This window comes from Mirounga angustirostris, unplaced genomic scaffold (assembly GCF_029215605.1).
Source record: "Mirounga angustirostris isolate CCGP_5_RB_7025 unplaced genomic scaffold, mMirAng1.0.hap1 SCAF_4, whole genome shotgun sequence".
Classification (NCBI taxonomy): domain Eukaryota; kingdom Metazoa; phylum Chordata; class Mammalia; order Carnivora; family Phocidae; genus Mirounga; species Mirounga angustirostris.
The window spans coordinates 161,316,336-161,343,171 of record NW_026991712.1 but is presented as its reverse complement, the minus strand read 5'-3'; the positions used below and the strand labels follow the sequence as shown (position 1 = coordinate 161,343,171).

Here is a 26,836-nt window from a genome sequence, read left to right as displayed (position 1 = left end):
AAGCCAAGCTGGGCGACCCTTCTAAGTACAGGTCGCAGGCCCGTGACACCGCCCTCAAGTGGGATCTAGGGAGAGTAGGCGAAGGATGAAGCCCCAAGAAGGGCGGCCACACGGGTCTTCTCCTGGCCCTCGTGATCTCCTGACCAAAACGAAGAAAACCTGTAAACACAGAGGTGAACAATTCCAGGGCCGCGCTCAACAGCTCCTGGATGGACAACATGCTCCACTGAGGCATCTGTGCCTCCCCCCAGTACCCAGGCCACCTCAGCCAACCAGCATCCGCCGAGAGTCCAGGTCCTGCCTTATTTGGAGGACGGAGGGCATTCAACTTTCATCCCTGTCTTGGGGGAGTTCGAAGTGCTGGGAAAAGATGTCATGCTTGGAGCCCATCTGGGAAAAAGGCATCTGGAGCTGTTCCTTTAGTTTACAGAATGGACACCCGAGGATGGCAAGTACAAAGGGTGATGGCCCAGAAAAGAGACCAAGGATTAATAACGGCCTTGGTCAGCGCTGGCCTCCAGTCCCCCGCCCTGGGCTTCGTGTGGCTGGGAAGCCCGATGTCTCTGTTTCAGCAGTGGGATCAGAACCAGCTTTCAGAACAACATAAGCCAGGGGTAATTTTTAGCACAGACGTAACTTTCTAGTTCCTTTTCCCTACCCCTCATTTTTCAGTTGCCTTTAAAGAGGCCGCAGAGAGCTGGAAAACAAATCCAAGTTTAAAGAGACAAGTGCAAAAATGCAAACCAGGCAAGGGGACAGAGCCACCAGCCGGACAAAATGTGCCTGGAGAATAGCGTCCTCCGCTTGGCAGGTGCTGGGAATTTATGGTTGAGTTTTGTAGACGTTTCACCACGTTATGAGCCAGCTCAAGAGACCCTCATAAAACTCTGCTTATAGGAAAGAACAAACTAGCTGATAAAAGTCAGCTGCTGCCTATAAACGCGCTGTGGGGATTGCAATTGAGTGGTGGATTTATTAGTCTGGGCTTTTTGTGCAAATTAAGAACTAGTGCGCACGTCTGAATCAGGGAGGGAAGAGCCCGAGCAAGCAAGCACCCGGGTTGCTCCCTGCTCACATGATGGCAAGTGGCCCATGCTCACCCTCCCCTTGTTCCTTTCTCCAGTAGAGACCAGAGGGAAGATTCTCCCTGAAATTTAGTTGCTGGGGATCTATTCTTACATCCCCCTTCCTTGCCTCCCACAAAAAGCCACAAAAAGAATCCGTCACCCTCCATCCACTGCCTTCCCCACATGTCTTTTTATGACAGCAGTTCTGACCTGGGCTTTCGTGTCTGTCTGGGCCAGCTAGACTGGGTACTTCTCTTATTTATCTTTGGATCCCCAGTAATCGGTTCTGTGCGGGGCATGCAGGTAGGCCTCTGAACGAATGAATATGGATGTGGCAGATCGTAAGGTGCCCTATACAGAAGTGACTACGACCCCTCTCCAAATGGTCCGAAGGGGTTAGGGGAAGAGAACTGAGGTGCCGGTCGGGGTTGAAGACTGAGCAAGTGATGTGAAACACCGAGGGAAGAAGAGATGCAATCAGGAAGTGATTAAGGCTAGGTTCTTCCCCAGAAAAGCGCGATCTTTGTGACTCCTCTACCCAGCTCCCTCTCTGCTGCTTTTTCTTAGGATTAAGGCTCTTTCTGAAAGAATGGCCCTGCAACAGAATGAGGGTCCTTAATAAGAACACAGGTATCCAGCCCTTCCTCGCACGTGCCAGGTCGGAATCTCTAGGCCTGAGGCCCTCAAATGCTGTACCAGGTACCAGTCTCAGAAAACAATGGCTTTCCTTTGCACTCTGTAGAAACTGAGGAGTGTTCTAGGAATGGTGGGGAGGGAGAGTGCCTGGAAGGAGCACCCCTGTCATTCCTTGAGAAGGACCGGCTATCTCCTCCCAGCCCAGGAATTAGGGGCAAAAGTGTGAGACTCTGGCAGACAGCCTTAGGACTCCCTCCAGCCCTCGCAGCAATGGGACCCGAGGGGAGGCTGGCTGGCAAGGTTGCAGCTGCCCCGAGAGAGCCCTGCGTGTGCCACTGCCCAGCCAGGTGGGAGCCGCGTTGCACTCGCCTTGTTTGGAGGAACCCTGTCCCGTGCAGGACTGGGTCTTCAGGAAACCCAACTCTTGTCACAGCTGAGTGGGCGTCAGGGATGCCGAGAGGAAATCCGTGAAAGGGAGACTCCTTCCACCAGAAGCAAGAAAACCCTGGTGCAACCAGGGTTGTCACTAATGAGCTGTGGGCACTTAGGAAACCCACTGTCTCTCAAAGCACGCTTGCTGCACCGCTTGCTAAGTGTCAAAGATGCTCAAGAGCACTGCACAGCTGCCCACTTAGGTGACTAATAAGCCTGGAGTAAATGTCAACCCCTTCCATGTTTCTAAATTTACCAAAACCCTTCACACAGCTCTTCTCACTTAAACCTTACAATCCTGTAAGGGATAGATCATCAACTCCATCAATACAGAACAAGAAATTGAAACTGAAAGGGAAGATGGCTTACCCAAGGTCACTTAGCTGGTAAGAGGCTGAGCTGAGACTGAACCCAAGTCTGGGTCACTTGCAATTCAGCAAGCTTTCCTGAGTTGATTATGCACGAGTTCCTTCCCCTCCTCCCTGAACCTCCTCCTCCAAATGTGCACCCTCCCATGCAAATGTGCGGAGAGGAGGCATTGTAAACAACTGAACACTTGAACAGTTGGAGATGGTACCTGGCCCCCATCATCCAGGTTAAAGTCAGACATAATACAGTCACCGCACAATCTGGACTCTCCTTGGGCAGGCAGAATTCCTCCTCTTCAGAGCCTAGGATCCCACTGGCTTTGAAAAAACCACTACTCTGTCAAGAGAATTTTGAGGTCAATTTCTAAATGTGGATCTGGTAGAGCCAGGAAGGAAAGAAACCTAAATTCTTCATTTCATCCCAACAGATTGTCTCAACGGCACGGAAGGGGTTCTGACCACCAAGAATCTATTTCCCTGAGGGAAAGAGAAAACAGCTCACATCTAATATCTCAACCCATAATATCTCAACCCATAAGCTATGGCATGAAGAAGAAGCATGGTGGGGGGCGCCTGCGTGGCTCAGTTGGTTGAGCGTCCGACCCTTGATTTTGGCTCAGGTCATGAACTCAGGGTTGTGAGATCGAGCCCCACATCAGGCTCCATGCTCAGCAGGGAGTCAGTGTGACATTCTATCTTTCTCCTTCTCCCTCTCCCCCGACTCACTGCTCTCTAATAAAATCTTTAACAAAAAAGGAGCACTAGAAGTATTCCCACTATGATTATTCTCCTTTATAAATATGAGTCCAGTAAAAATACCAACAGTTATTTCTTCATTGGGTGACTGGGTGGGGTATGATTAGCTAACTGAAAAATTCCAGGGAAAACAGGCATAACGAACGGGGGTGGGAGTACAGGCAGGCTGCAGAAAGCTGTAAGACACTAAGGCTTTGGAAACCTAATGTCCATCAGTAAGGGGCCAGTTAAATAAACTATGGTATACCCAAACAACAGAAAAATATGCAACCGTTTTAGAAAAAATTAAGGAAGCTCCTTATGTATTCACATAGAATGATCTCTAAGATACAGTAATTGGGAAAAAAAAAGGTGCAAAGCTGAGTCTGTAGCATGCTACAATTCATACAAAATTAAGGAGAAAACCCCAAAACCCATTTGTTTGTTGTATTAGTTATCTATTGCTGTAGGACAAATTACCCCAAAACTTAATGATTTAAAAAAAACATTTATTATGTTTCCATGGGTCAGGACTCGGCACACAGCTTAGCTGGTTGCCTTTGTCTTAGGTCCTCATGAAGTTGTAGTTGAGCTGTTAGCTGGGGCTGTGGTCTCAACTGAAGGCTCAACTGGGGGGGGGGGGGTTAGGGATCTGCTTCCAAGCTCAGTCATGTGGTTGCTGACTGGCTTTGGTCTCTCACATGAGCACTCCACGGGGCTGCCTTGGAGCACTACAGCTGACCTCTTTGAGGGTGAGGGATCCAAGAGTAAGCAATGGACTCAAGTTGGAAGCTGCAGTCTTTTTTTTTTATCAGTTAGTTTCAGAAGCAGCACCCCACTACTTCTGCAGTATTCTGTTCATAGAAGCAAATCTGTAAGCCCAGCCCACACTGAAGGAGAGGAGTACACAAGGACATGAATACCAGAGGTGGGACACTTGGGGGCTATCTTAGAGGCTACCAACCACTGTGCGGATATGGGTAAAGACTATTTTTGGAAGAATACATCAGAAACATTTTACACTGGTTGCCTCCAGGGAAGGGAAGTGAGTAACTGGGAGAGGAGAACTTTTCACTGAATGTGCTCTTGTACCCTTTGAATTTTGCACAATGTGAATGTGTCACTTATTCAAAAGATAAATTTATTTTAAATTTAAAAAGGACAATTAAAAAGATAGCATTTTAATAGTAAAAAAATAAGGAACAAAATAAAAAGTGATACTTAAGTAATACATAGTTATTATGAAGCACTGTAAAATCCTTGTATCTATTTATGGTCAGGATTTAAAGAGCTCTGTACCACCCACCCACACATACACAACTCCCACTTGCAGAACAAAATACATACTCTCAGGCCAGGCATTCAGGGCTCTTCACAATTGGACTCCAGTCCACCCTAGGGAGCCATTCCTCCATCCCTCTATGAACCCTACTGAGTTGGTCAGTGGAACTATTAATATTTGCCAGTTCTAGGAGATAAAAGCAACAAGCACAATGCCTGGTACACAGCAAACTTTTGATCAGTGCTGGATTCCAATCTTTCTCAAACACTGCTTTTGCTTATTAGACTATCCCCTGGGCATGGAACACCCTGTGCTCCTCTCCATCCCCAAGTCCTAATTCAGATGTCACTGTCACTATGAAGTATTCCGACAAGCAGTTAGTTACCACCTCTCTTCTGTTTGTGTTTTTTTTAAGATTTTATTTATTTATTTGTTAGAGAGAGCGAGCACAAGCAGGGGGAGCAGCAGAGGGAGAGGGAGAAGGATCCCCCCGAGCAAGGAGCCGGATGTGGGACTCAATCCCAGGACCCCGGGATCATGACCTGAGCCGAAGGCAGTTGCTTAACCAACTGAGCCACCCAGGTGTCCCCTCTCTTCCGTTTAATGTCAAATATAACACTTTTATTTTTTTTTACCTCCCCATAACTTATAACTGGAGGTTTGTACCCTTTACTCCCTTTCACCTATTTTGTCCATCCTCCAACCCCACAAAACACTTTTATTATTGTTTTACAATTTAAGTCTCTTCAACTCAGTCTGGTCCCTGGATCATCAGCATCAACAGTACCTGAGACCTTGTGAGAAATGTAGACTCTAGGGCACTGCCACCCTAGGCCTACAGAATCAGAATCTGAATTTTAACAAGAGCTCAGTGATTTCTATACACATTAAAACTTAAGAGACACTGGTTTAAATCTTTCCCTGGTTGAACTATAAACCTTTATAGGGATCTCCTTCATCTGCCCCAGAGCACATCATAAGGCCTGATACCCAAATGTTTGTAAGTTTTATTTATAATTATTATGTATGTGATACATTTTTTAAGTTCCTGGAAGAAAAGCTACCATATTGTTAAAAACAGCAGACCACGTGCATTTTTACTTTCTGTAATACTTCGGTTTTTCACCATCACAATGTATGATCTTCATAGGTAGAAACACATGAAGGTCTGGAAAGATAAAAGCTCTAATACATTCATAAAATGGTATATATGTGTAATGGTATCTACTGTAATTATGTTGAGCTATTTTTACAGATATGAAAAGATGGCCAAACTATGTTTTGTTTTGTTTTGTTTTTTAAAAAGACTATTTAATAACAGTATATATCATTGATACTATATTTGGGGATTTTTTTTTATTTGTGAATATGGACACTGAAAGGGTATATATCAGAATATCTCTGATGGAGCTTGTTTCATACTTTTCTACACTTATATTTTTTTCTACAGTTTTCCTATGACTTTTTAAAAAGTATATATATCACTTTTGTAGTAAGAAAAAAGTCATCTTCATTTTAAAAATACCTATACTCTTTATTAAGCCTCTTTACATCCAGTGACCCAGATTTTTCTACAGCCCCCGAAGCTGACAGGTCTGGAAGTGGCCGACCATTTCACAGATGAAGGCACTGGGCTTCAGAAACGTAACCCTGATGGCCTGATTCTGGGCGGTCTTCTCCCACCATGCAGCTACTCCAAGATCAGAGGAATGTGGCAAATCAGGTGCCAGCTTTGGTCAAAACCCCTGTCATTTTAACAGTCCCGCTATCCCCAGCCACTTACTCTCAGACGGGGCGGGAGAACAACTCCTCAAAGACAAAGCTCTGAGCCTAACTCATGCTGCACCACCTCCCCCTGGTGGTAGGCTCCGGAAACCGTCATGGTGGCTTGGAGCTACAGCAGTCGGAAAACAGTGACACACCGCCCTGACTTCAGATGGTTTGACTGGGGATTTTTCAACTCTTCCGACGCTGCAAAAGGCAATACGTGTCCACCAGAAACCGTACTTCACAAACTTGGGTCTCTTCCCAGGCTGGCGACACGCGGCCCCCTCCTCTCTCGTGATGCTGGGCAGCCGCGCACACACCACAGCTCAGTCCGCCCCCAGACCACGAGGGTGAACGACTGACACGGCCATTCGGCGCCCATATGGCTGTTCTGTTTTTCAATCAATTACAGAGAGAGTCAACATTTCTTTGTAAAACAGGCCTTGTGTTAGATGATTATGCCCAACTGTAGGCTAATGTGAGTGCTTGGGGGCACATTTAAGGTAGGCTAGACTAACGTTTGGTAGGTTAGGTGTATTAAATGCATTTTTGACTTAGAATATTTTCAATTTACGATGGGATTATCAGGATGTAACCCCACTCTAAGTCGAGGAAGAGCTGTACTGTCTTCCATCAATTATCACCTTTATTTCTTTAAATCATCAAGAATCATCATCTTCCATCAAAGAATCAGGTACTGACACAAATACACAGAACAGGGCCGGGTGTCAACCAAGCTCAGAGCTCTGGGTGATGCCAAGGGTGTGCCACACCCCCTCCCCGGCCCTCTCCTTCCCTACCACTTCGTGGCAGTAGCCCCTACCCCAGTGTTCTCCTGCATTGCCTTTCCTGCATTCTCTCCGCCTCCTCCACTCTGGAGCCTAGGAAAGGGCAATGTGCCCTCAGCCGTGATGTCGCAGGGAGAGGCCCCAGCATCAGAAGCCAGTCCTCAGGCTCTAGGCACTGATTTTTCAAGTATGTCAGGTTACCATACCAGAAAGCACCAACATCAGTCTTCAACTGTGTCCCCCTAGTTTGCTGGTAAACACACGGCTTCTTTACTCCTCCAGGAAGAAGGAAACATTCAACAGGGTATCTGGAATAGGAAGAGAGAAAAACTGACATATCACCTCTCCAGAGAACACAAAACATCGGATTTATAAAAAATACAGGGGCACTGCAAGGGCATCTCTGTAATGCTTCCAAACAAGTGAGACATACAAAGAGACCGCAGACATGAAGGAATAAATGAAAACCAGTACCTTGCACAAGGCTTTGGTGTTCATCTTCTGAAATTTGGTCCCAGGCCTTGGGCAAAGCTTGGATGTTTGCTAAATCTCCCCACTGGATCGAGGACAGGAGGTACTTTCTCTTCAGATAACTTCCTGGAAGTTAAGGACTGCTCAAAAAGCAAATGAGGGTGCCTGGGTGGCTCAGTTAAGTGTCTGCCTTTGGCTCGGGTCATGACCCCAGGGTCCTGGGATTAAGCCCCGCATCGGGCCCCCTGCTCAGTCGGGAGTCTGCCTCTCCCTCTACCCTTCCCCCCCTGCTCGTGATCTCGCTCTCAAATAAATAAATAAAATCTTAAAAAAAAAAAAAGCAAATGAAATATGCTGAAAGGGGAAAATGCCCTGGGGAGAGCTGCGGGAAGCAGAGTGAAAGGGGGGCTATCATTCCATTCACCAGGTGGCAGCACTCAACCATGCCACCCATCTTTACCGAGCACCTCTTCACTCACAGTCCTACAGGGCTGGAGGGATGAAACATCACCCCAACAACCTAGGATCTCACCGTGGTGGGGAAAAAACCAGCAAATGAAAACAAAGAGTCTCAGTGATATCAAAGAGGACACTGCGGCGCAGTTCAGAGGACACCTCCCTCCCACTTACAGGGCAGCAGGGAGATTCCGGCTGGCAGGAAGAGCATAAGCAAAGGCACAGAAGTGGGGAAGCATGGATTGGTTTCAGGGCCAAGTAAATCCCCCAATCTGGCCGGCAAGGAACAATGTGTGGAGCAGTAGGAAAGGTGGCTGAGAGGCAGGCTGAACCAGAACACAAAAAGGCATGTAATCAGTGCTCAGTACTGTTGGCTGCAGCTCTGTGAAAAACACAGGCTGATTATCTTACTCCTCTTCTCAAAACCTCTGAATAGCTTTCCATCTCACTCAGAGCAAAAGTCAAAATCCTTTCAAAAACCTCCAAGGCCCTAAAGGTCCGGCCTTATCTCCCTGACCACGCCTCCTATTTGGCTCCCCCTCCTCACTCTAGTCTAGCCCCACTGGCATCCACACTATTTTGGGAACATATTAGGCATGACCTTACCTCGGGGCCTTTGCACATGATGTTTCTTCTACCTGGCACACGCTTCCCCCAAATATCACCTGGTTCTCTCCCTCGCCTCTAGGTCTTTTCTTAAATGTCACTATCTGTGAGGCCTCTCCTGACCACCCTATTTAAAATCACAACTCCACCCTCCCCTCACTTGCCCTGTTTTATTTTTCTCTAAGTTCAGAGACCAAGAACTGACCCATACTACATAGTCGTATAATCTCGTGAAAACTGAAATTAAAAAGACTTCCTGAAGCAGCTCTGGACACTGAAACGTGTGCAAAGGATACGAATTTCGATAATGTCTCTCAATATCCTGCAACCATTCCAACATGTCAGCCACAGAAGGGCTGACCACTGAAGCCTGCAGAAGAGCATCAATGCCAATCGAGTCTGCATGCTGCTCATAGATCTCAAGCACCTGCTCCACGTGCCTGCTGACGGTGTCACGCACCTTGAGGAGGGTGGCTCTGGGGGAAAAAAGTCTCCTATTAGACAACACCATGAGAAGGCCTGAGGCAGGGTTCCTCAACCTCAGCACACTCACATTTCGACCTGGATGGTTCTTTGTGGTGAGGGGTTGCCCTGTGCATTTTAGGGTGCTGAGCAGCATCCTTGGCTGCTACCCCCTAGATGACAGGAGCAAACCATGCCCCATCCTCCCCAAGTTGTGATGATCAATGTCTCCAGATACTGCCAAATGTCCAAATGGGAAAAATTGCTCTGGGCGCACATAGACTACTGCGGATCTTAGGAAAGTTACTTATCCTCAATCGTGTATAAAAATGGTCTGTTTTGCTCACTGCACACCCTAAGTACCTAGAACACTGAGACTGGCACATAGAACGACAAACACCTGTCCAATGAATGAATGAGTGAAAGGGTTCTTGTGAAGATTACATGCAATAGTGCTTATAAGGTGCTTAGGGAAGTGCCTAGCTCACGGTCAGTATTGTTATCATTGCACTGGTGACTCCAAGGGACCCAGCCACCGAGAACGCCACAACTTCCCAGAGGGCAAAGCATTCCTTAACCTAGAATTGTGGCTTTCAAAATGTGTGGCCACAATTTAAAAAACAGACTTAAAATAACAGCCCGATACTCACACACAAAAATCTGTCATCAACTAAAATAAAAGTTCACTACCTCAGAACATACCACAACATAATTTGACAGTCTCTCTTCTAATCAACTAAGAAACTAAGTCCGGTTCATTGTTATATTCCCAGCACCTTGCGCTTGGCATCCCATAGGTGCTTAGTTATTTTGTACAAATGACTACACAGAAGGTCCCCATATTTGACCATTTCCCATTAGTCTACGGCACAGACTGTATACACCAGAAACTTTTGTCCTAGTCAAGAAAAGGCCTATGTGCGGGGCGCCTGGGTGGCTCAGTTGGTTAAGCATCCGACCTGTGATTTTGGCTCAGGTCATGATCTCATGCGTCATGAGATGGAGCCCCATATGGGGCTCTGTGCTCAGTGCGGAGTCTGCTTGAGATTCTCTCTCCCTCTCCCTCTGCCCCTTCTCCCACTTGTGCTCTTTCTGTAAAATAAATAAATCTTAAAAAGAAGGAAGGAAAGAAAGAGGAAGGAAGGAAAGGCCTATGTGCCAGGTCTCTTGTCTATCCTCAATACTTACAACTGTAAGACAGAGGGTCTCACGTCAGGCACACTAAGAGTTTAGAGATGTACCATTCCTGGCACAGAGACACCAATGTACAGCAGAACAGAGTGGTGGTTGAACACTCTGGCCTTGGTGTCAGGCAAACTTGAGTTAGACTCCCAGCTTTACCATTTACTAGCTGTGCGACCACAAGCAATCTGAGCCTGTTTCCTCACCAGCAAAATGGGATTAAGTGTGGTTAAGTCAGAGATGTTGAAAAGATTTTATATGAGAATATATGTAAAACCCTTAGCTCTAGCACCTACTAAGTTTAAAGTACAATTCCTCACTGCTTTTGACAAAAGAAGACAATAGAGAAGGGCTTATTAAGCTTTCTTGATTGCTTTTCTTTTCCACTTTTGTAACTTCTACTGAGACCACCACTGCCGTGCCCTACGTGACAAGGGAAATGCCACAAAGTGACTTTTTAAAAAAAGACTGATTTATTTATTTGGAAGAGGGAGAGTCTCAAGCAGACTCTGCACTGAGTGCAGAGCCCAACATGGGGCTTGATCTCACGACCTGAGATCACGACCTGGGCCAAAACCAAGAGCCGGAAGCCCAACTGACTGCACCACCCAGGCACCCCATAAAATGACTCTTTGACAAGAGGTCCCATTGCAACAAGTGGAAAGGAGGCAAGGTTGAGACACCTCCAAATACCATGTTCTCAAGTAAAGGGAAAAACACTCTTCTGACTGATCCTAGCTACTTATTAAACACCAAGTTTTTCGATCTTTCCGCCAAGAAGGAATGGCATCGAACTCTTACAGCCTCTCCCCTAACTTGTCCAAGACAGTGTCGCCAGCCGCCAGCTGCTTGCGCCTCAGCCGCTCCTTTAAGTCTGGGAAGGCCCGAAGTGGAGGCACGTCCTCAAACCGCAGATTGTGGGCCGCCCGCAGCTGCTCTGCCAGGTTGCTGAGGGAGGCCAGGAGGGGCTGGCTGTCCCTCAGCGTGCTCTGCCACAGGCCCTGCTGCTCCTCCACCACGGGAAAGCACTTCCTCAGGGCCTCGTGCACAGCAAGCAAAGGCTGGTCTTGAGTCATCTTCTGCCGAGATAAACAAAAAACCGTATTAGGGTCTCAAGTCGGAAGGGGAAGTAGCGGGTCCAGTGATTTCCGTGCGCAAGTGAGGTCCCGCTAAACCAGGGTCTCCTCACGAAGGACTGTGTATCCCTTCCGACAGGACGTCCTGCCGCGAGGCGTTGTCTTACCTTTAGAGGGGCTCTGGAGGCAGGACCTTGGTTTTCCACCTCCGGGAGGGTTTCCCGACCAGCCCTCGGAGGAGGTTCGCCCGCGGCTCGGGTAGTCTCCAGTTTCAGACTGCGGATTCCCCGGGCCGAAGCGCTGTCTCCGAACCCGTACTTCCAGAGCCAGAATCTTGTCTCCTTTCCCGGAAACTGCCGGTCGCTTTCCTTAAACCAGCGGGAAAACTTCAAGCTAATCCCATCAAAGTTTGAGGACCCGCCAAGGCCACCACCAAGCGCCCGCTGTCTCTCTGCGCATGCCCCAGCGCAGCTACTGAGTCGCGAACGTATGTCGTAGACCGCAGTGCCTTCTGGGTGCGGTAGTCCTACGTGTGCACGGGCGGCCGGGCCGCGGAGCTTCCTTGTGATTGGATGCTGTGGGGCCCTCCTAAGACGGCGACTTCTCATTCGTCAGCCTGTGGCAGTTTGAATTTGGTGGCGGCCGTCGCACGTCCGGTTAGGCACGGAGCTGCTCCCTCCCCTCAGCTGGAGCGGCGAGGATTCTCTCAACCCGTTTCGTGACGCGCAGGTACGTGCCTTGCGACTCCTTTATGCTCGGGTCTCCAAGGGCAGGCCCCCCCCATTAGCCCCGTGGGGCGCCGTCCCCCCTCTCCCGCTCCTCCGCGGCCCCTTACTCTCCCTCCCCGACCTCGGCCGCTGACCCCCCAGTGGCTGCATCCCCCGCTCCCCTCAGCCTCCACCCAAGCGCCATGGCTCCGGCTAGGAAGGGCGGCAGTCGGGTGGCCAAGACCAACTCGGTTCGGAGCCGGAAGCTGGCTTCCTTTCTTCGGGACTTCGACCGTGAAGGTAGGGGGCGGAGCCCGGGGCGATCGCGGGGTGCCGGCGGGTTGGGGTGCGGGCAGCACGGGTTCCAGGCCCGGTCCACCCGCCGGTGACCCGTGTTCTGTCGGCTTGGCCCTCTCGCAGTGCAAATACGATCCAAGCAAATTCAGTCGGACAGGCAGAACCTCCTCAAGGAGATGGATAATCTGTACAACATCGAGATCTTGCGGCTCCCCAAGGCGCTGCGCGAGATGAACTGGCTCGACTACTTTGGTAAGAGCTGCTCCCGTTTCCCCAGGCCTCGGCCCAGGGCGCCTCTGTGGTCACCTGAGTGAGGTCTTCAGGATCACTTTAGGAAATTGCAGCCTTACCGCTTCCCCCGCTCCTGATCTCACTTCCTTGCTTTACCTTTCTGCATAGTTCTTAACGTCATATACCCCTACAGGTAGGCGAACGTCTTCTGTAAAGGAGCAGATAGTAAATACTTTAGGCTTTCTGGGCTAGACGGTTCTCTATTGCAGCTACTCAACTCAAGCTGTTATATGTCCAGAACAGCTGTAATGAATGAGCAGGTGTGTGTCCCAGTAAAATGTATTCATGGACACACTGAAAAGTGAATTTTGTGTGAATTTCATGTGTCACAAAACACTCTCTCTTTTTTAAATATTTTTATCCAATCATTTAAAAACAAATAAATGAATAACTTGGTTTGCTACCAGAGCTCAGATGGGAGGATAACCCCCAAGCAGTGCTTTCTGCATCTTATGGAAACTGTCAACTTAAAAAATGAGCAAATCAAATTGTGAAGTGCAAGTACTTGATTCTTTCTGGATAGAGAAAAATTGCAGCCTGTTCTCCACTCCCTTGTTAAATGTCCAAGGACGTGCAACAGGCTTTCATTTCTGCTGGGTTACCCTTACTTTGCCTATTTGCCTTGTTACACGTTACATAGGCTCCTTCCTGAATAGAAATGCGCGTTCTATTCAAATAGATATTTAATGATTCTTTGACTTGCCCTTTTATTTGCATGTTTCTACAAATATTCATTGAGCATGTCTCAGTCACAATGCTAGGGGCTGAAAATGCTTTGGGAAATAACACTGATGTTGCCTACCCTCAGGAGCTTACGAGTTAGTAGAGGAGGATCCTTTTAAAAGTGCACACGTGATTATATAGTCAAAATTGTAAGTACCAGAAAAAGGAAAGAGTAGTGGTCAGTAGGTACATTTATATTGTGCTTCCTGTGCCAGACAGGGATTCTACCGAGTGTATTGCATATGTTAACTAATTGTATGTTCATAACAAAGGTATTCATTGTTAATAGTGTTCCTCTTTTGTAGATGACAAAATTAAGGCACAGAGAGGCTGGTTACTTTGCTCAAGGTCTCATAAGCTAGTTAGTAGCAGAGTGTATTTAAACCAGGCATTCTGGTTCAAAGTGTGAATTCTTAACAGTTCTACAGGCCACTCTGAGAGTTTCTGAAGGAGGCTTAACCGAACTTTATTCTACATCTACAACTTGCACAGACCTCTTCATTCAACACACATTGGCTACATACCTACCCCATGCCATATTTTTGCCCGAAACTGTCTTCAAGGAATTCAGTTCAAGGCAGGGTAGACACTTAAACAGCTCTGAGTAGTTGTTGGGTATGATGAGAGTGAGCAACTAGCTCAGCACTTCGCCGCAATCTGTTGTGATAGAAAAATAAAGACTTTTGGATTTGAACGGAGTTTTGAAAGATGAATTAGAAATTTGTCGGGTGCAGAGGAGCATTTCCGGTAGAGGAAATAATAAGTGCCAAGGCACGGAGTCATGAGGGATGGCGGCACATTTGGGAAATAAGGACTTGGGTGTGGTGGGACCTAGAATATGTGATAAGGCGGCCAGCCAGACGTGGAGAAAAATTAAACGAGGTTGTAAAGGTCCTTGAATGTTGAAGCCAGGGCTTAATCTGGTCCAGTTCTAGACAGATAATGGGTTATATCAGGGAACATCGTTCATCATTAAGATCTGAGAGTAACTAAATAAAATGTTCTTTTTAAAGCCCTTGGAGGAAACAAACAGGCGCTGGAAGAGGCAGCAACAGTAAGTGATCTGTCCTAATTTGGAACTATGGTTAGTTTTTAAGTTTAATCCTGTCACAGAACAACCAGAGGGTGCTTACTATGGAAGCGGTTTCGCAGGGGACATATCCTGTTTGTGTCAACTGAAAATCTATGGTTGTCAAATGCTGAGTCCGTGAAGCCCAAATACTGTCAAGTTCTACAGAGGGAGGCAGTTCTGTTATTGGCAGGTTCCTTGTAGCTCTCTGCCCTGACCTCTCAGGCAAAGCAGAAGCCTCAAGCCCAAGTCCCTCTAAGCCCCTGGGTCATTACCTAATGGCCTGACCTGCTAGGTGTCAGAGACCCCAAAAATCTCCATCCTTCTATGCATTATTAGACTCTCTTGGAATCTCAGGGTTTGAAGGGACCTGACTACCAAGGATTCATAGTAGCATGGAAGAGCAGATCTCCACTGGCCTCAGAAGTTAAAGGTGTAGAGCCAGTTGTTCAATCAAGAAAAAGAGAATTTGGGGGTGAATAATGTAGGAGAGGAGTGGGGATCACTGAAAAATAAAATCAAGAGCTAATAAAACATTCTTAGTTCTGGCTTTCTCTTTCTTTGTAATACGTTCCTGCCTCCACACATCCAGATCTAATGTTTCAGAAGACTTACCTCTGAGGTTAATTATAATCATTAGCTAATGCATCACCCTCTTTTTAATTAATCAGACATATAGAACTACAAATCAGAGAGCTTCTAATGTAATATGAAATAGCCAGTGTCATCACACCAAGCTGAGAGAATTGTAGCCTTAGCTGATATGATTTAGAACTCAGGAAAGGATTGATACTTTGGCACAAAAGTTCATAAAGATTAGGTATGTGGCGGTCTCCCAAGACCACTTCTAGGAAGACTCAACAGGGCTCAGCATATAGTCATACTCATGGCTATGATTTATTACAGTGAAAGGATACAAAACAAAATCAACAAAGGGAAAAGGTGCCTGGGCACCTGGGTTCAGAGGAAACCAGGCGCAAGCTCCCAAGAGTCCTCTCCCAGTGGAGTCACATGGGACACCTTACTTCAACACATGTGAAATGTTGTCTATCAGGAAAGCTTATTAGAGACTCAATGCCCAGGATTTTTATTGGGGGCTGATCACATAGGCATCTTCTGCCTAGCATGTACCAAAATTCCAGACTTCCAGGAGGAAAGCAGGTATGCAGCAGAAGCCATGTTGTTTGTACAAAGCTTAGGCCCAGAGAGCCATTCTAACCAGGGAATGGTGGGAACCCTAAAATCCAAGTTCTCATGCAAGCCACCGGCCCATCCATGCAAACAGGCCCTTCTATGGATATCCATCTTAGGCCTGTTAACTCTTCTGCACGAAGGTGATCAGTGGCCTGCCACCACCGATACCTTCATAACATGCCAGTTGTTTCTAGAGATGGCACGTAGTTGGCCACTGTCTGTTCCATCAGCCATTTCAGACCTCGCTAATCTCGTACAGCTCTGTTTCTTGCTAAGATTGGACAGCTTCAGAATGCTCCTCTGAGCACTCCATGGAGTCCGTACCAGTCTGGAGATGAAACCTGTCATCCCTAGTCTATAACAACTCTTCTGATATTTACATGTACCCTGCAAGGAAAGGCATAGAATCATGCCTGCTCATGGCTATTCTCATTCACATAGGTAGTCACCACTGGGAACACATTTAATTAGAATGGCTGCGACTAGGGCGCCTGGGTGGCTCAGTTGGTTAAGCGACTGCCTTCGGCTCAGGTCATGATCCTGGAGTCCCAGGATCAAGTCCCGCATCGGGCTCCCTGCTCGGCAGGGAGTCTGCTTCTCCCTCTGACCCTCCCCCTCTCATGCTCTCTCTCTCTCTCTCATTCTCTCTCTCAAATAAATAAATAAAATCTTAAAAAAGAAAAAAAGAATGGCTGCGACTAGAAGCCTTTTTGAAGGGCCCGTGGGTGCAACAGAAAACCGTATTGACTCTCTAGACTTTAAAAAAGAGAGAGAGAAAAAAAGTCTAGTATAGCACCAATTGTAGAGAATGTTGAGTCATTAGCAACTTGTATTGTTTGCCAATGGGACATAATCAAGTGCAACCACTTTGGAAAATGATTTGGCATAATAGGTGGAACAACCCTCCAGTGCTCCATCCCAGAGTATACAGCCAAGAGAGAGCTTGGACACGTGCATCAGACACATGTAAAAGATGTTTGAAGTAGCAAAAGACTGTTGACAGGAGATTGGAGAAATTCATTGTGATAGAGTCACACAGTGGGACGCTACATGGCATTGAAAACAAATGAACTACAACAACAAATAGTGGTCAGAAGCGAAACCAAATAAAATATTATTTAAGCACATACACGTTTGTTAAAAACAACAACAACAACAACAACACACACACACACTTTCTTTTAAGCAAATGGAATGATAGTGGTCACCTCTGGATGAAGACAAGGAAATAGAACAGGGAAGAATACAGAGCTAGAAGCAAGTAATCAGCAATGTTTTAGCTCTTGGGTTGTAAGGTGCATTTATAGGAGTTCACTATATCATGTTATAACTAATACATAACAGTCTTTTGCATGTAATAAATAATGTGTTTTTAAAATTAATTGTTTTGAGTCTTAAAATATTCTCCATATATGATGGAATATGCCTGGTGTTTTCTGACTGTGTTTGTCATAGGCTGACCTGGATATCACAGAAATAAACAGACTAACAGCAGAAGCTATTCAGACACCCTTGAAATCTGCCAAAAGTGAGTACTTTTCAGAACCCCTTGTTGAACTGGGAGAGTGGCGGCCAGGTGGTTGGCTGGCTGCTCAGAGGCCTCAGTGGTGGGGCCTCTTCCCTCTAATGCCTGGTCCTCGGTCTTGCAAATCCGAGAATGTGATTTTGGCCCACCACATTGAGTTAATTGTATGTAGGACTAATAGTGCGCAAGCTCCCGGCCGATGTGGGAGCAAGAGTGAGAGTGGAAGGAGAGGGAAAGCTGTGTGGGAACCATGACTGCCATCGGCTGCTCCAGTTAAAGAGGTTGGCAGGCCTGAGAGGCATTCCACAACATGGTGGTAAGGCCCACCGAGGCACTCCCGTGTGATCAGAAGGGTTGAGAGAGAATTGTGAATGGGCCAGTATCCTCTGGGCGCCACCCCATGTTCCTGGATTCAGTGCCCTGCTGTGGAAAATCATCTCCCACATGCCCCACACTCTGAGAAATGCTGTCCTAGAGGGAACGTGTTAGGGAAGCCCGGTTGTAATTGGTGAGCGTGGAACCAGGACAGGATGCGCTCTTAAAGACTATATGTTACTGTCATTAAGCTTTCATAGCTCAGTGCGTCCACATCTTACAAGGACAGGCCTGACCCAGGGCCTGGATTTTGGGGCTGCCCTGGTCAAACCAGGGCACTTTGTCCACTGGGTCGGGCCAAAAGCGCTGTCCAGTTCTTATTCCATCTTGCTTCCCATCCGAATGGCCTTGTAGCCTGAGGAGAGCGTGAGGGTTTCACTTTGCTGGTGTCATGTCCCAGTGCCGCCTCAGTGAGGCAATAACATGATTGGAATCAGGTGTTCCTGGAGCTCCTCCTAGTTACAGTCTTTTAGTTCACTTTGGCTTATCTCCACATTTAGGTAATACCGGTTTCTCTTCTGGATTCCACAAGTTTTGCTCAAGCGCTGGGGGAGGGAGTCTTCTGATTTCACCCCTGGGAACAGACACACCAGGACCCAAGTCAGCCAACAGTAAAAATTGTTTTTGTGCCCTCTTGACCATTGGGCTTTGATTACATTATAAGCTACTTCCAAAAAGAAAAAGGGGAAAAAAAAGATAAATATATTATTTAATGTGTCAGGAAGTAAAAAGCTAAAAATTTGTCTCGTCTGATCCCCCACCCCCCACCCACCCCATGATCAGATGCCTGAATTTTCTCTGTGGACTCCCTGCTCAAGATTGTCTGGCTCGTGGTTGTACAGATTTAGCAGCGAGACACTAACTTTCAGCACTAAACAGCTGCGGCGGGCTTAGAAAGTTTTTTTCTAATCTATGTAAATAATATTTTATTGTAATAAATACTTTTTAAAAAAAAAAGATTTTATTTATTTGTCAGAGAGGGAACACAAGCAAGGGGAGTGGGAGAGGGAGAAGCAGGCTTCCTGCTGAGCAGGGAGCCTGATGTGGGTCTCAATCCCAGGACCCTGGGATCATGACCTGAGCCAAAGGCAGACGCTTAACGACTGAGCCACCCAGGCACCCCTGTAATAAATAATACTTTTTATGACATGTGTCCAGTACTGTCCAAAGGGCTTTATGTTCATTCATTCCACAGACACTTAAACACTCACAGGCACAATTCTAGGGTTTGGGGAAATAGGAACAAGAGTAACAAAGACCCTGTTCTTGTGGAGCACATCCCAGGTCTCATAATACCCCTATGAAGTGACCACCCCCTTTTATAGATGAGGAAACTGAAGCAGCACAACAAAAGCCCCATGACCTGGGCAATGCTAGGACTGGGCCTCAGGCTCAAGTCTAGCGGAGCCCAGCGTCTGCGCTCTCACCGGAATGCTGGGCATCACATGGGCTTCATTAACCAGTCTGGTTAATTTTCTCTGTCTAAACCCTCTTTAAAAAAAAAAAAAAGTCATCTTGTTTATATTCAAAGTCTATTTCTTGATTACAGCCTAAGATTGCATGTGTTTTATTTCCTCTAAGAAACGTGAATGCATGAAAGTTTATTCTTATGAGAAAGGTCACTTTGTTAAAACTGTTTCTTATAGCACGAAAGATAATGAAAGTGGATGAAATGATAGTAGAAGAAGAAGAAGAAGAAAATAAGAACAAGAATCTTCAAACTGCAAGAGTAAGTAGGCACTTGGGTTTGGGGTTAGGAGCTGACAGGAGACAAGGAAACAAAAATACCTGACCTCCTCTTGCCCAACCCCACCCGCCCGAGTTCACTGTTTAGTAGAGAAGAACCCATTTAAATGGCTCATAACAAAAGCGATCAGAGAAGTGTGTATAAAGCACATAGAAGGCAGAAGAGGAAGCTATCAAATTTTACCTCCCCGCTTAGGGTACACCCAGGCCTTTAAAAGTGAGGGAGATTTCACTAGCTGGAGAAGAAAGGGAAGGGAAGCCCAGGAGGAGATAGGAAAGTTCCTTCAGGTTCCATTTAAGGAACAGGAAGCCGTTGGGGATGACAGGGCTGTAAGCTGTGGGGGATCTGCGTACAGGAAGGCCCGACGATGAATGGCCTTGTGTGCCAAGCTCAGAAGTTTCCATTTCATCAGGTTGGTCACGGTGAGTGACAAATGGGAGAGGGGAAAAACCAGAGACAAGGAAACCAGTTGGGAGGCTGTTGCAATTCTTAAACTGAGGCCCTGATCCTATACACAGAGAAGGGATGGTTTTGACAAATGTGGGCAGGACCAGTGGAGGAAGTGAGGAAGCAGGGATGACTGATCCGTCTCTAGCTTAGACTCCCCTCATCTGTGGAAGGCGGCCCACAGGGGGAAGAGTGGTGCTGGGTTCAGGTGAAGGCGAGCAGCCAGGGTGCCAGTTACTTGACACGTCGAGGGATCCATCCTTTTCTGAAATTTCAGCCTGGAGCTCAGGAAGGAGTAGGAGATAGAGAGGCACACTGACTCCCAGTGTGGGCATCAATGAGGTTGTGCAGGGAGGGCGTGGAGGGGGAGGCTGAGGACAGGCACCCAGAGGGAAGCTAGGAAGAGGAGCTCATGCCAGCCTGTGCAGGGCCAGTCAGAGCAGCAGGGAAGATTGGGCACCCCGGGATGGCCCGAGTGACCTTCACAGCAGCATTTCAGGGGGGAGCAATGGGGGGTCCCGGCCAGGCTGCAGTCAGTTTAAAAGAGATTTACCTTTTTATTTTCCCTTAAAGATTTTATTTATTTATTCATCTGACAGAGAGAGAGACAGCGAGAGAGGGAACACAAGCAGGGGAGTGGGAGAGGGAGAAGCAGGCTTCCCGCTGAGCAGGGAGCCTGATGTGGGGCTCAATCCCAGGACCCTGGGATCATGACCTGAGCCGAAGGCAGACATTTACTGACTGAGCCACCCAGGCGCCCCTCTAAAAGAGATTTACCTTTAATCTTGGCCAAAACCCTCTACTTTGAAGACCCAGGCGGTGGAAGTCCTTAATTGATCGGTCACATTCCATATTACTTAAGCCACTTACTTCTGGGAGATAGAGCTCATATTCATCAACCCCTATTTCCGGAATGGGTCCCCCTCCCTTCCTTTTCTTACCCTTTACCCTCCCTCACTTTCCCCTTTTTGGGGCTTTTTATAACCATAGTGTCATTTGATTGTGAATCCAGGTCAAAAGGTGTCCTCCATCCAAGAAGAGAACCCAGTCCATACAAGGAAAAGGCAAAAGCAAAAGGTGACGGGTTTTCCGAACGTCCATGTGTGTTTTGGTGTTCTTGGAGAGCCCCATTCCTCATGGCAAAGGCGGGGGTGAAAGGGCTCTTGTGGCTTGCGCTCGAGTAGAACTTGAGTCTCCAAGCTGGAGGGGCCTCTAGAAATGATCTGACGCAGCACGTTCTCCAGTTCTGCCCACGTCCTCTATCCTCCCCCACTTTTTTTTGTTTGTTTTAATGCCACCAGGGAGAGAGGACCAGAAACCTATCATAAGTGCTGCAAATTTTGTTCATTTGCCTGACAGCCCACGGGCAGAGCTCCCCTGCGGCCAGTCACAAAGTGGCTTTCACCTATCTACTATAGTTATTTCTTGAAGTGTTCCTCCTGGTCCTAGTCAGTAAAGAATCACCATCGACTTGAACTAATTATGCTGGGCCCTGCTAAATAAACTATTTGGGTTGGGGCCCGGGGGCCACATCTCAAGAATGTTAGAATGTAGTGGCTGGGATGTGTGTCTGTGAAGGAGAGACTCTCCCTGAATGGTGGTGGGTGCCTCGCAGGAGGACAGAACTCTGGCTAAGGGGCCTGCAGGGTGTCGAGAGGCTGTCTCCTTCCTCCTGTTCCGTTAACCTGCCTGAGAGGCCGGACACTGGAGGCTGACTGCCCAGCTTCAGAGTTCTGGCCCCACCCTCATGGGCTGTGTGATCCTGGCCAAGTTGTTTGACTCGGTATGCTCGATTTTCTGCGGCTGTAAATGAGGATCACAGCCATGTGTCCGGGGTTGTTGGGAGGCCCGCATGAGTTAGTGTACATGAGGTGCTCGGGACGTAGCCACATGGTCAGTGCCCTCCAGGTGGGACCTGTGCACCTAATGGCCTCTTCTCACCTGCAGGTCAAGCCATTATAACACTGTCACCCCAGCTGTGGGCCGGCTGGAGTTGTCTATGGTGAAACCAACTCCAGGCCTGACCCCCAGGTTTGACTCGAGGTGAGTAATGGGGGCAGCGCCTGCATCTGGGTGGGAGCCCAGCAGTTCACCTCAGTCCATAAGAAAGGAGTGTGGGAAAACACTCAACTTCTTGGCCAGGCAAGCCCTCTTGGAAGAGGGTAGCTGTCTGGGCTTCCGAGTGTCTGCCTCTCCCCTGAGTGCAGGTTTACCTGTTTTCAGTGACAAAATGAGTCTTTATTTGATGAGAGGAGAACATTCTGCCTCTGAGGACTAGGAGGCCTCTAGTGACTCTCGTTCTGCCTTTTCTGTTTCTGACCAACAAAAATATTTTTTCAAAATGGGTAGGCACTCCTATACCCTTGGTAAGAGTGAGAACGGGCACCACGTCACACCAGGGAGACTAATGTGACCCAGGCTGGAAGCTAATGTCTTCCACCAGGCTGGTCAGCTGGATAGGAAATGCTCTGGGGCCATAAAGAAGCAGTTCTGTATGTGCTGATGGAGCAGCATCGTGACCACGGGCGTCTCCAAGCATGCAGCACGACAGTGTGTCCTAAATGATCCCATTTGTGTCTAGATACAGAGAATGTTTCTGGAAGGCATAAGGAATTGAAAGTCGGGATCTCTGGGGTGAGGAGAGGGAGGAAGAGTTCTTTTAATTCCCACTCTTGAACTGTTTTTTCACATGTGCATAAAGCAGAGGACATTTAGAGAAAAACAGGTAGCAGGATTTTAACTGTCTTGCGAAAGTTTATTTGGGAATTAATGTAATGACGTAATCTCTGAATCCTCCTTTTTTGACCCTGGAAAATTCCTCTTGCTGGAAGCACTTAGCCACTCTTGGAAGTGCATTAACCATAGTTTATTTCTGGCTCTGTGGATGGATGGATGACTGGTGTCCACGCAGAGCTTGGGACCTAAGATTTCCATGGATAAGAACTGACTGGCTAGATGCGTGTTTGATCATTACACGCTCCCTTCTCCAGCTGTGTGTAGTCATTACCGTTTAAAAAGACTTTTTGCCCTAAATTTAGAACTCGCCTTCTTAGAAATGCAGGATTTGAAAACTACAGCTTGAGGCCAGATGGGGGTTGGAAATGCTCATGGCGCTTTGTGTCACTCACTCTGCCAAGCCATCTTGACAGAGATCTTCCCACTTCGCAGGGTCTTCAAGACCCCGGGCCTGCGTACTCCAGCAGCCAGAGAGCGGATCTACAACATCTCCGTGAATGGCAGCCCTCTTGCCGACAGCAGAGAGATTTTCCTCACGGTGCCAGTGGGCGGTGGAGAGGTGAGCGTCTCACAGGGAGGCCAGCCCGCCATGCGCGGCTCCCTGGGCATTTCTTTCCTTGGCCCATCACCCACTCCTCACCCCCACAGTCCTTTGGGTCACATGGATCCTGATGTGCACATTTCTGCAGGACTCCGAACCAGTTTTCTCGCCCCAGCTGGAGGCCCAGGCTGGGATCCTTGCCCGGCTCCGTGTTCTGTTTGTTCATCAGCTAACATTTGGCCACCTGCCTTACGGCAGGCCCCAGGTGTAGACATGATTCCTGCTCTTGGGAAGCCGTTCAGTAGTCAAGATAGGTTCACAGTCAAGTCTAGGGTCACGGGACACGTGCAGTAAGGGAGCTACTAAAGGGAGTGCAGAGGAAGGCAGCGTCAGGGTGTATGCTCTAGGAAGGGGCACGTGAGCTGTGTCTCCCGCTCTGGGTAACTTGGAGCGGTTCTGACGTGGGCTGAGCCCAGTTGCTCTGAGCTGGCTAGAACCAGTTGCGACGGGTCCAGAGAGCTGGGAAGGAAGGTGCACCTCAGCTATGTCTGCAGGGCGTGTCTAAGCTAATGTCCGTGCCCTTAGTCCCCGGGTGGGCCAGCCTCGAGCCAGGGAGAACACTGATGTCATCATCTCCTAACTGCCTCGCCACTCCCCGCTCCCCCTGCCCCAAAGTGCAGGATATCAAGGGGACCCCTGGGGCACACTGGGGCACTGGGTGCAGGGTCCTGCCTCAAGGGACACGGCAACTGAACCCACTCTGCTCTCCACACAGAGCATGCGATTACTGGCTAGTGACTTGCAGAGGATGGACATCGCACAGCTGGACCCAGAGGCCTTGGGAAACATCAGGAAACTCTCCGTGAGTCTTGTAACCCTCTGCACAATGCGATGCCTCCAGCAGCTTGCTGTACTTAGGATTGTCTTTTGGGCCTGGGCTTCATACTTAGCATTGTGCTGTCGTCTCCCCCCAAGGGATTTTAGCAGCACTTCTGTCCCTGGACTGATGTTGCCTTTCAGTCTGTCCCGGGGTGCCTGCCACGAAAGTTCCACAGCAGAATCAAAATTCTGCCTCGTTCGGGCAGTTGGTGCCAGTATGCAAAGGCGTGACCGACTGCCAGGGAGGGAGGCTTCCTGCAGGGAGGGGCTCGTTCCGAGGAGTCCCACAGAATCAAAGAAAGCGCTGAACCGCCAGGCCCCTGGAGCCGTGGGACCTCCCGCGACAGGCATTTTCGGAGCTGCATTCTGGCTTCCGGCTCCCGTAGCGTCTGTCTCTGAGGCCCACGCATGCACTTCTCTGACACCCCGTCATCCCTCCCTCTGGACAGAGCCCCCTCCGCGCCCCCGCGCCTTCTCCTTCGGTACTGGCTTGCGCGCGGCTTCCGGCAGCCACACTCCAGCCCTGACCGTCCAGCTCCTTGGCTCCCCTCAAGTCCTCAGGATGGAGACTGAATTGGCTCAGCTTTGGTCACATGGGCCCCCGTGGTCCAGTCAGCGCCGTCCTGGCTGGGGGGTGGGGGCCCTCTGTGCAAACATGGCTGCCCCCGGCGCCCCCCTCTGCGGGGTCTGGGAGGGGTACATCAGGGAAGCCGGCCTGGTGCCAGCCGCCCAGATCCAGTGACCTTCATCCTCTTAGCTACACCGCCGCACTACCGGCTCATCTGAGGCCTTGTTTTACCCTTTGTTCAGATGAGAAGTGGAGATTCGGGACACTTCATTCGCTTGGGGTACAGGTAGAGAACGGAGGGCTGAGCTCACTCAGACTTGCCGACCCCAAATCCAGTGTCACCTGAGGACACTCTAAGTGGCTCCCAGGCAGGCATGGCCAGTGCTGTCTTCGCTCGGTGACCCGCCTCTTCCCTTTGTAGAGCCGCCTCGCCCAGATCTGCAGCAGCATACGGACTCACAAATGAGGCTGCCGTGCCGAGAAGCCAAACCTGACTCGATGGAACTTCAACGGGCACTTCCGGGACCCTGAGGAGACCTCTTCCCTTCCGGCAGTTCGTTTGCGCGTGAAGGTCCAGGGCAGGGAGTGGTGTTCCTCTGGGAGAATTTGGAAAGCGGGGAGACGTGCTGCTCCCCCGTCCGTTAGATAAAGCTTTGCTGTTCATGCCTCCCAACCCCAATGCCTGCTGCACCCGTGCAGCCGAAATTTCCTGTCATTCTCCCGGCAGAATTCTCCTCCCTGCTCTCAGAGCTGCCGCCTTCTGCCTCATGTAACCCGGCATCCTCTCCGTCCTGCCCTTCCTCCAGTGGCAGTGGCGTGGGAGGACCTCACGTCCCCAGGAAGACCGCCTGCTCCCCCTCCTCAGAGAACCCTCTGCATCTGCCATTTCCGCTCCGTGTTACTCGAGGCTGGGGGTTTTAGGCTCAGAGAAGTGAGAGCTCTGGGCCATGGGAGGACGGGTCCAGAGAGCTGGGAGGAAGCATACAAATGGGGACAGGACAGCAGAACGGGACGTGTCCCAGCAGTGGCCACAGCTGAGCCCATCTCAGCCCGGCGGCCCCCATCCCTGCTTTCCACTGTGGTGGATACTAAATGGGGCTTTGGGGAACTAACACCCACTGTGCCCAGTAGTTTTTTCCAAGCTGACTTGCGGAACCACGGTTTATATTTATCCCTTTACCGAAGACCAAAAACTGGTTTGGAGGCAGCTTCCATGTCTGGCACCTCTACCTCTCTAGTTGGTAGGAATTTGGATAAGAGCATTCTAGGGCTTAGCTTAGTCTAGGGTTTTACATGACCAGCTACAGAGGAACTATCATCTCTAAGCTCTCCGTGGTCCAGTGGTCCCTGCCAGGTCCACAGCCTTTGCAGAGAGCACTTCCTCTTATGGGGTTCATTGGGGGGCAGGTGTAAATTGCCTGGTGGCCTCATTCCACGTGTTTGACCTGTGCCCCGGGCATCGGCTAGTTACTCAGAGTCCATACCTCGGTCCCTGTGCCCCAGCCCGTACCTCTGCTCCGGCGAATCATGAGATGTGGTCCAAAAACATGGGATTGGGAGTTTACTGTGTCTTCCTGTGTGGCTGTGTTCTATTCCTCTATTCCGTGTCACTTTGCTCTGTGACCTGCCTAGCAATCCAGTCCTGTAGCTGTATTCCTTTCAAGTTGTTTTATTCTCCCTTTCCTGAGACTTTTGTGCATATTGTGTTCCTGATTAATGGCATCTTTTAAGCTGTTGTAATTAGGGCTACTGAAAGGTACCCGTTTTCAATAAATTGTGGGTTGGTTTGTTTTTAATCGATATTCAGCCTGTCTGTCCTCTCCAGGCTGTGCTACCTGGACTAGAGGCCATCTGGGAGCTGAAGCTATCCCAGTGGGGGGCTCTGAGCAGCTGCTTTCCTCAGAAGATCCGGAAACCTTCCTGTAGGCAGAATCTGATATCTGAAGATGGGGTTGCTTCTCGCTTCCCAGAGTTCCAGGGCTCTGGCACATCTGCCTGCCCAAAATTCTTTCTGCACTGAAAATGATCCACATGGACCTAATGGCAGAAGATAAAAATGGGTCATTATCTAGCCCGGTCATCTGGCACTGACAGTGATGGATGGGGAAGGATCCTGTGGTCAGGGACAGCTTTGGAATAAAGGTTACTCATTTCCAGTGATTCAGTCACCAAACCTGAAGCTCACCCCTTTTCCTTTATCATCTGGTGCGGTGTCGAGAAGAGCCTGGCTTCAAGGAAGCACTTAGGACCCAACCTGCTGGACCCAGAGCCATCCTCACCCAATTCGTTCCACTTGCACCACTGCCTAAATGGACCCAGGTGTAGGCAATGTGTATACGTAGCAGGAGCCGCACAGGTACCAGTCATGTGATGAATAGAGCAGTCTTTCATTCCATGTAAGGGGGGGAC

General features: G+C 48.8%; 2 protein-coding genes across 4 annotated transcripts; one reads left to right on the top strand and one right to left on the bottom strand.

Moving 5' to 3' along the window:
- Positions 1-5,517: 5,517 nt before the first annotated feature.
- On the bottom strand, positions 5,518-11,909 carry AIRIM (AFG2 interacting ribosome maturation factor). Of its 2 annotated transcripts, none has more exons than XM_045898052.3 (5): positions 11,496-11,909; positions 11,054-11,331; positions 8,905-9,084; positions 7,550-7,672; positions 5,518-7,383 (listed from the first exon to the last, which is right to left on the bottom strand). In XM_045898052.3, exons 2-4 carry the CDS (start codon positions 11,326-11,328, stop codon positions 7,570-7,572), a joined length of 558 nt encoding a protein of 185 aa, XP_045754008.1. In that variant the 5' UTR covers positions 11,329-11,331; positions 11,496-11,909; the 3' UTR covers positions 5,518-7,383; positions 7,550-7,569. The 2 variants fall into 2 exon arrangements, with proteins under 2 accessions (XP_045754008.1, XP_045754007.1); XM_045898051.3 differs by having other exon boundaries at positions 7,550-7,668; positions 11,496-11,812.
- On the top strand, positions 11,905-26,223 carry CDCA8 (cell division cycle associated 8). Of its 2 annotated transcripts, none has more exons than XM_045895453.3 (11): positions 11,905-12,057; positions 12,223-12,335; positions 12,456-12,584; positions 14,360-14,400; positions 17,065-17,137; positions 19,156-19,238; positions 20,716-20,780; positions 21,651-21,746; positions 22,872-22,998; positions 23,756-23,842; positions 24,849-26,223. In XM_045895453.3, the coding sequence occupies exons 2-11, from the start codon at positions 12,239-12,241 to the stop codon at positions 24,891-24,893; spliced, it is 843 nt and encodes a 280-aa protein (XP_045751409.1). In that variant the 5' UTR covers positions 11,905-12,057; positions 12,223-12,238; the 3' UTR covers positions 24,894-26,223. The 2 variants fall into 2 exon arrangements, with proteins under 2 accessions (XP_045751409.1, XP_064445511.1); XM_064589441.1 differs by having other exon boundaries at positions 11,923-12,057; positions 12,198-12,335.
- The last annotated feature ends 613 nt before the right edge of the window (positions 26,224-26,836 follow it).

Coding starts and splice junctions, on each gene's coding strand:
- AIRIM (XM_045898051.3), bottom strand. CDS start 11,328: ATGACTCAAGACCAGCCTTTGCTTGCTGTGCACGAGGCCCTGAGGAAG. Junction 9,085..11,053: donor GACAAGTTAGGGGAGAGGCT/GTAAGAGTTCGA, acceptor TTTTTCCCCCAG/AGCCACCCTCCTCAAGGTGC. Junction 7,669..8,904: donor GAGAGACATTATCGAAATTC/GTATCCTTTGCA, acceptor ACTTCCAGGAAG/TTATCTGAAGAGAAAGTACC.
- CDCA8 (XM_045895453.3), top strand. CDS start 12,239: ATGGCTCCGGCTAGGAAGGGCGGCAGTCGGGTGGCCAAGACCAACTCG. Junction 14,401..17,064: donor CGCTGGAAGAGGCAGCAACA/GTAAGTGATCTG, acceptor TGTTTGTCATAG/GCTGACCTGGATATCACAGA. Junction 17,138..19,155: donor ACCCTTGAAATCTGCCAAAA/GTGAGTACTTTT, acceptor TGTTTCTTATAG/CACGAAAGATAATGAAAGTG.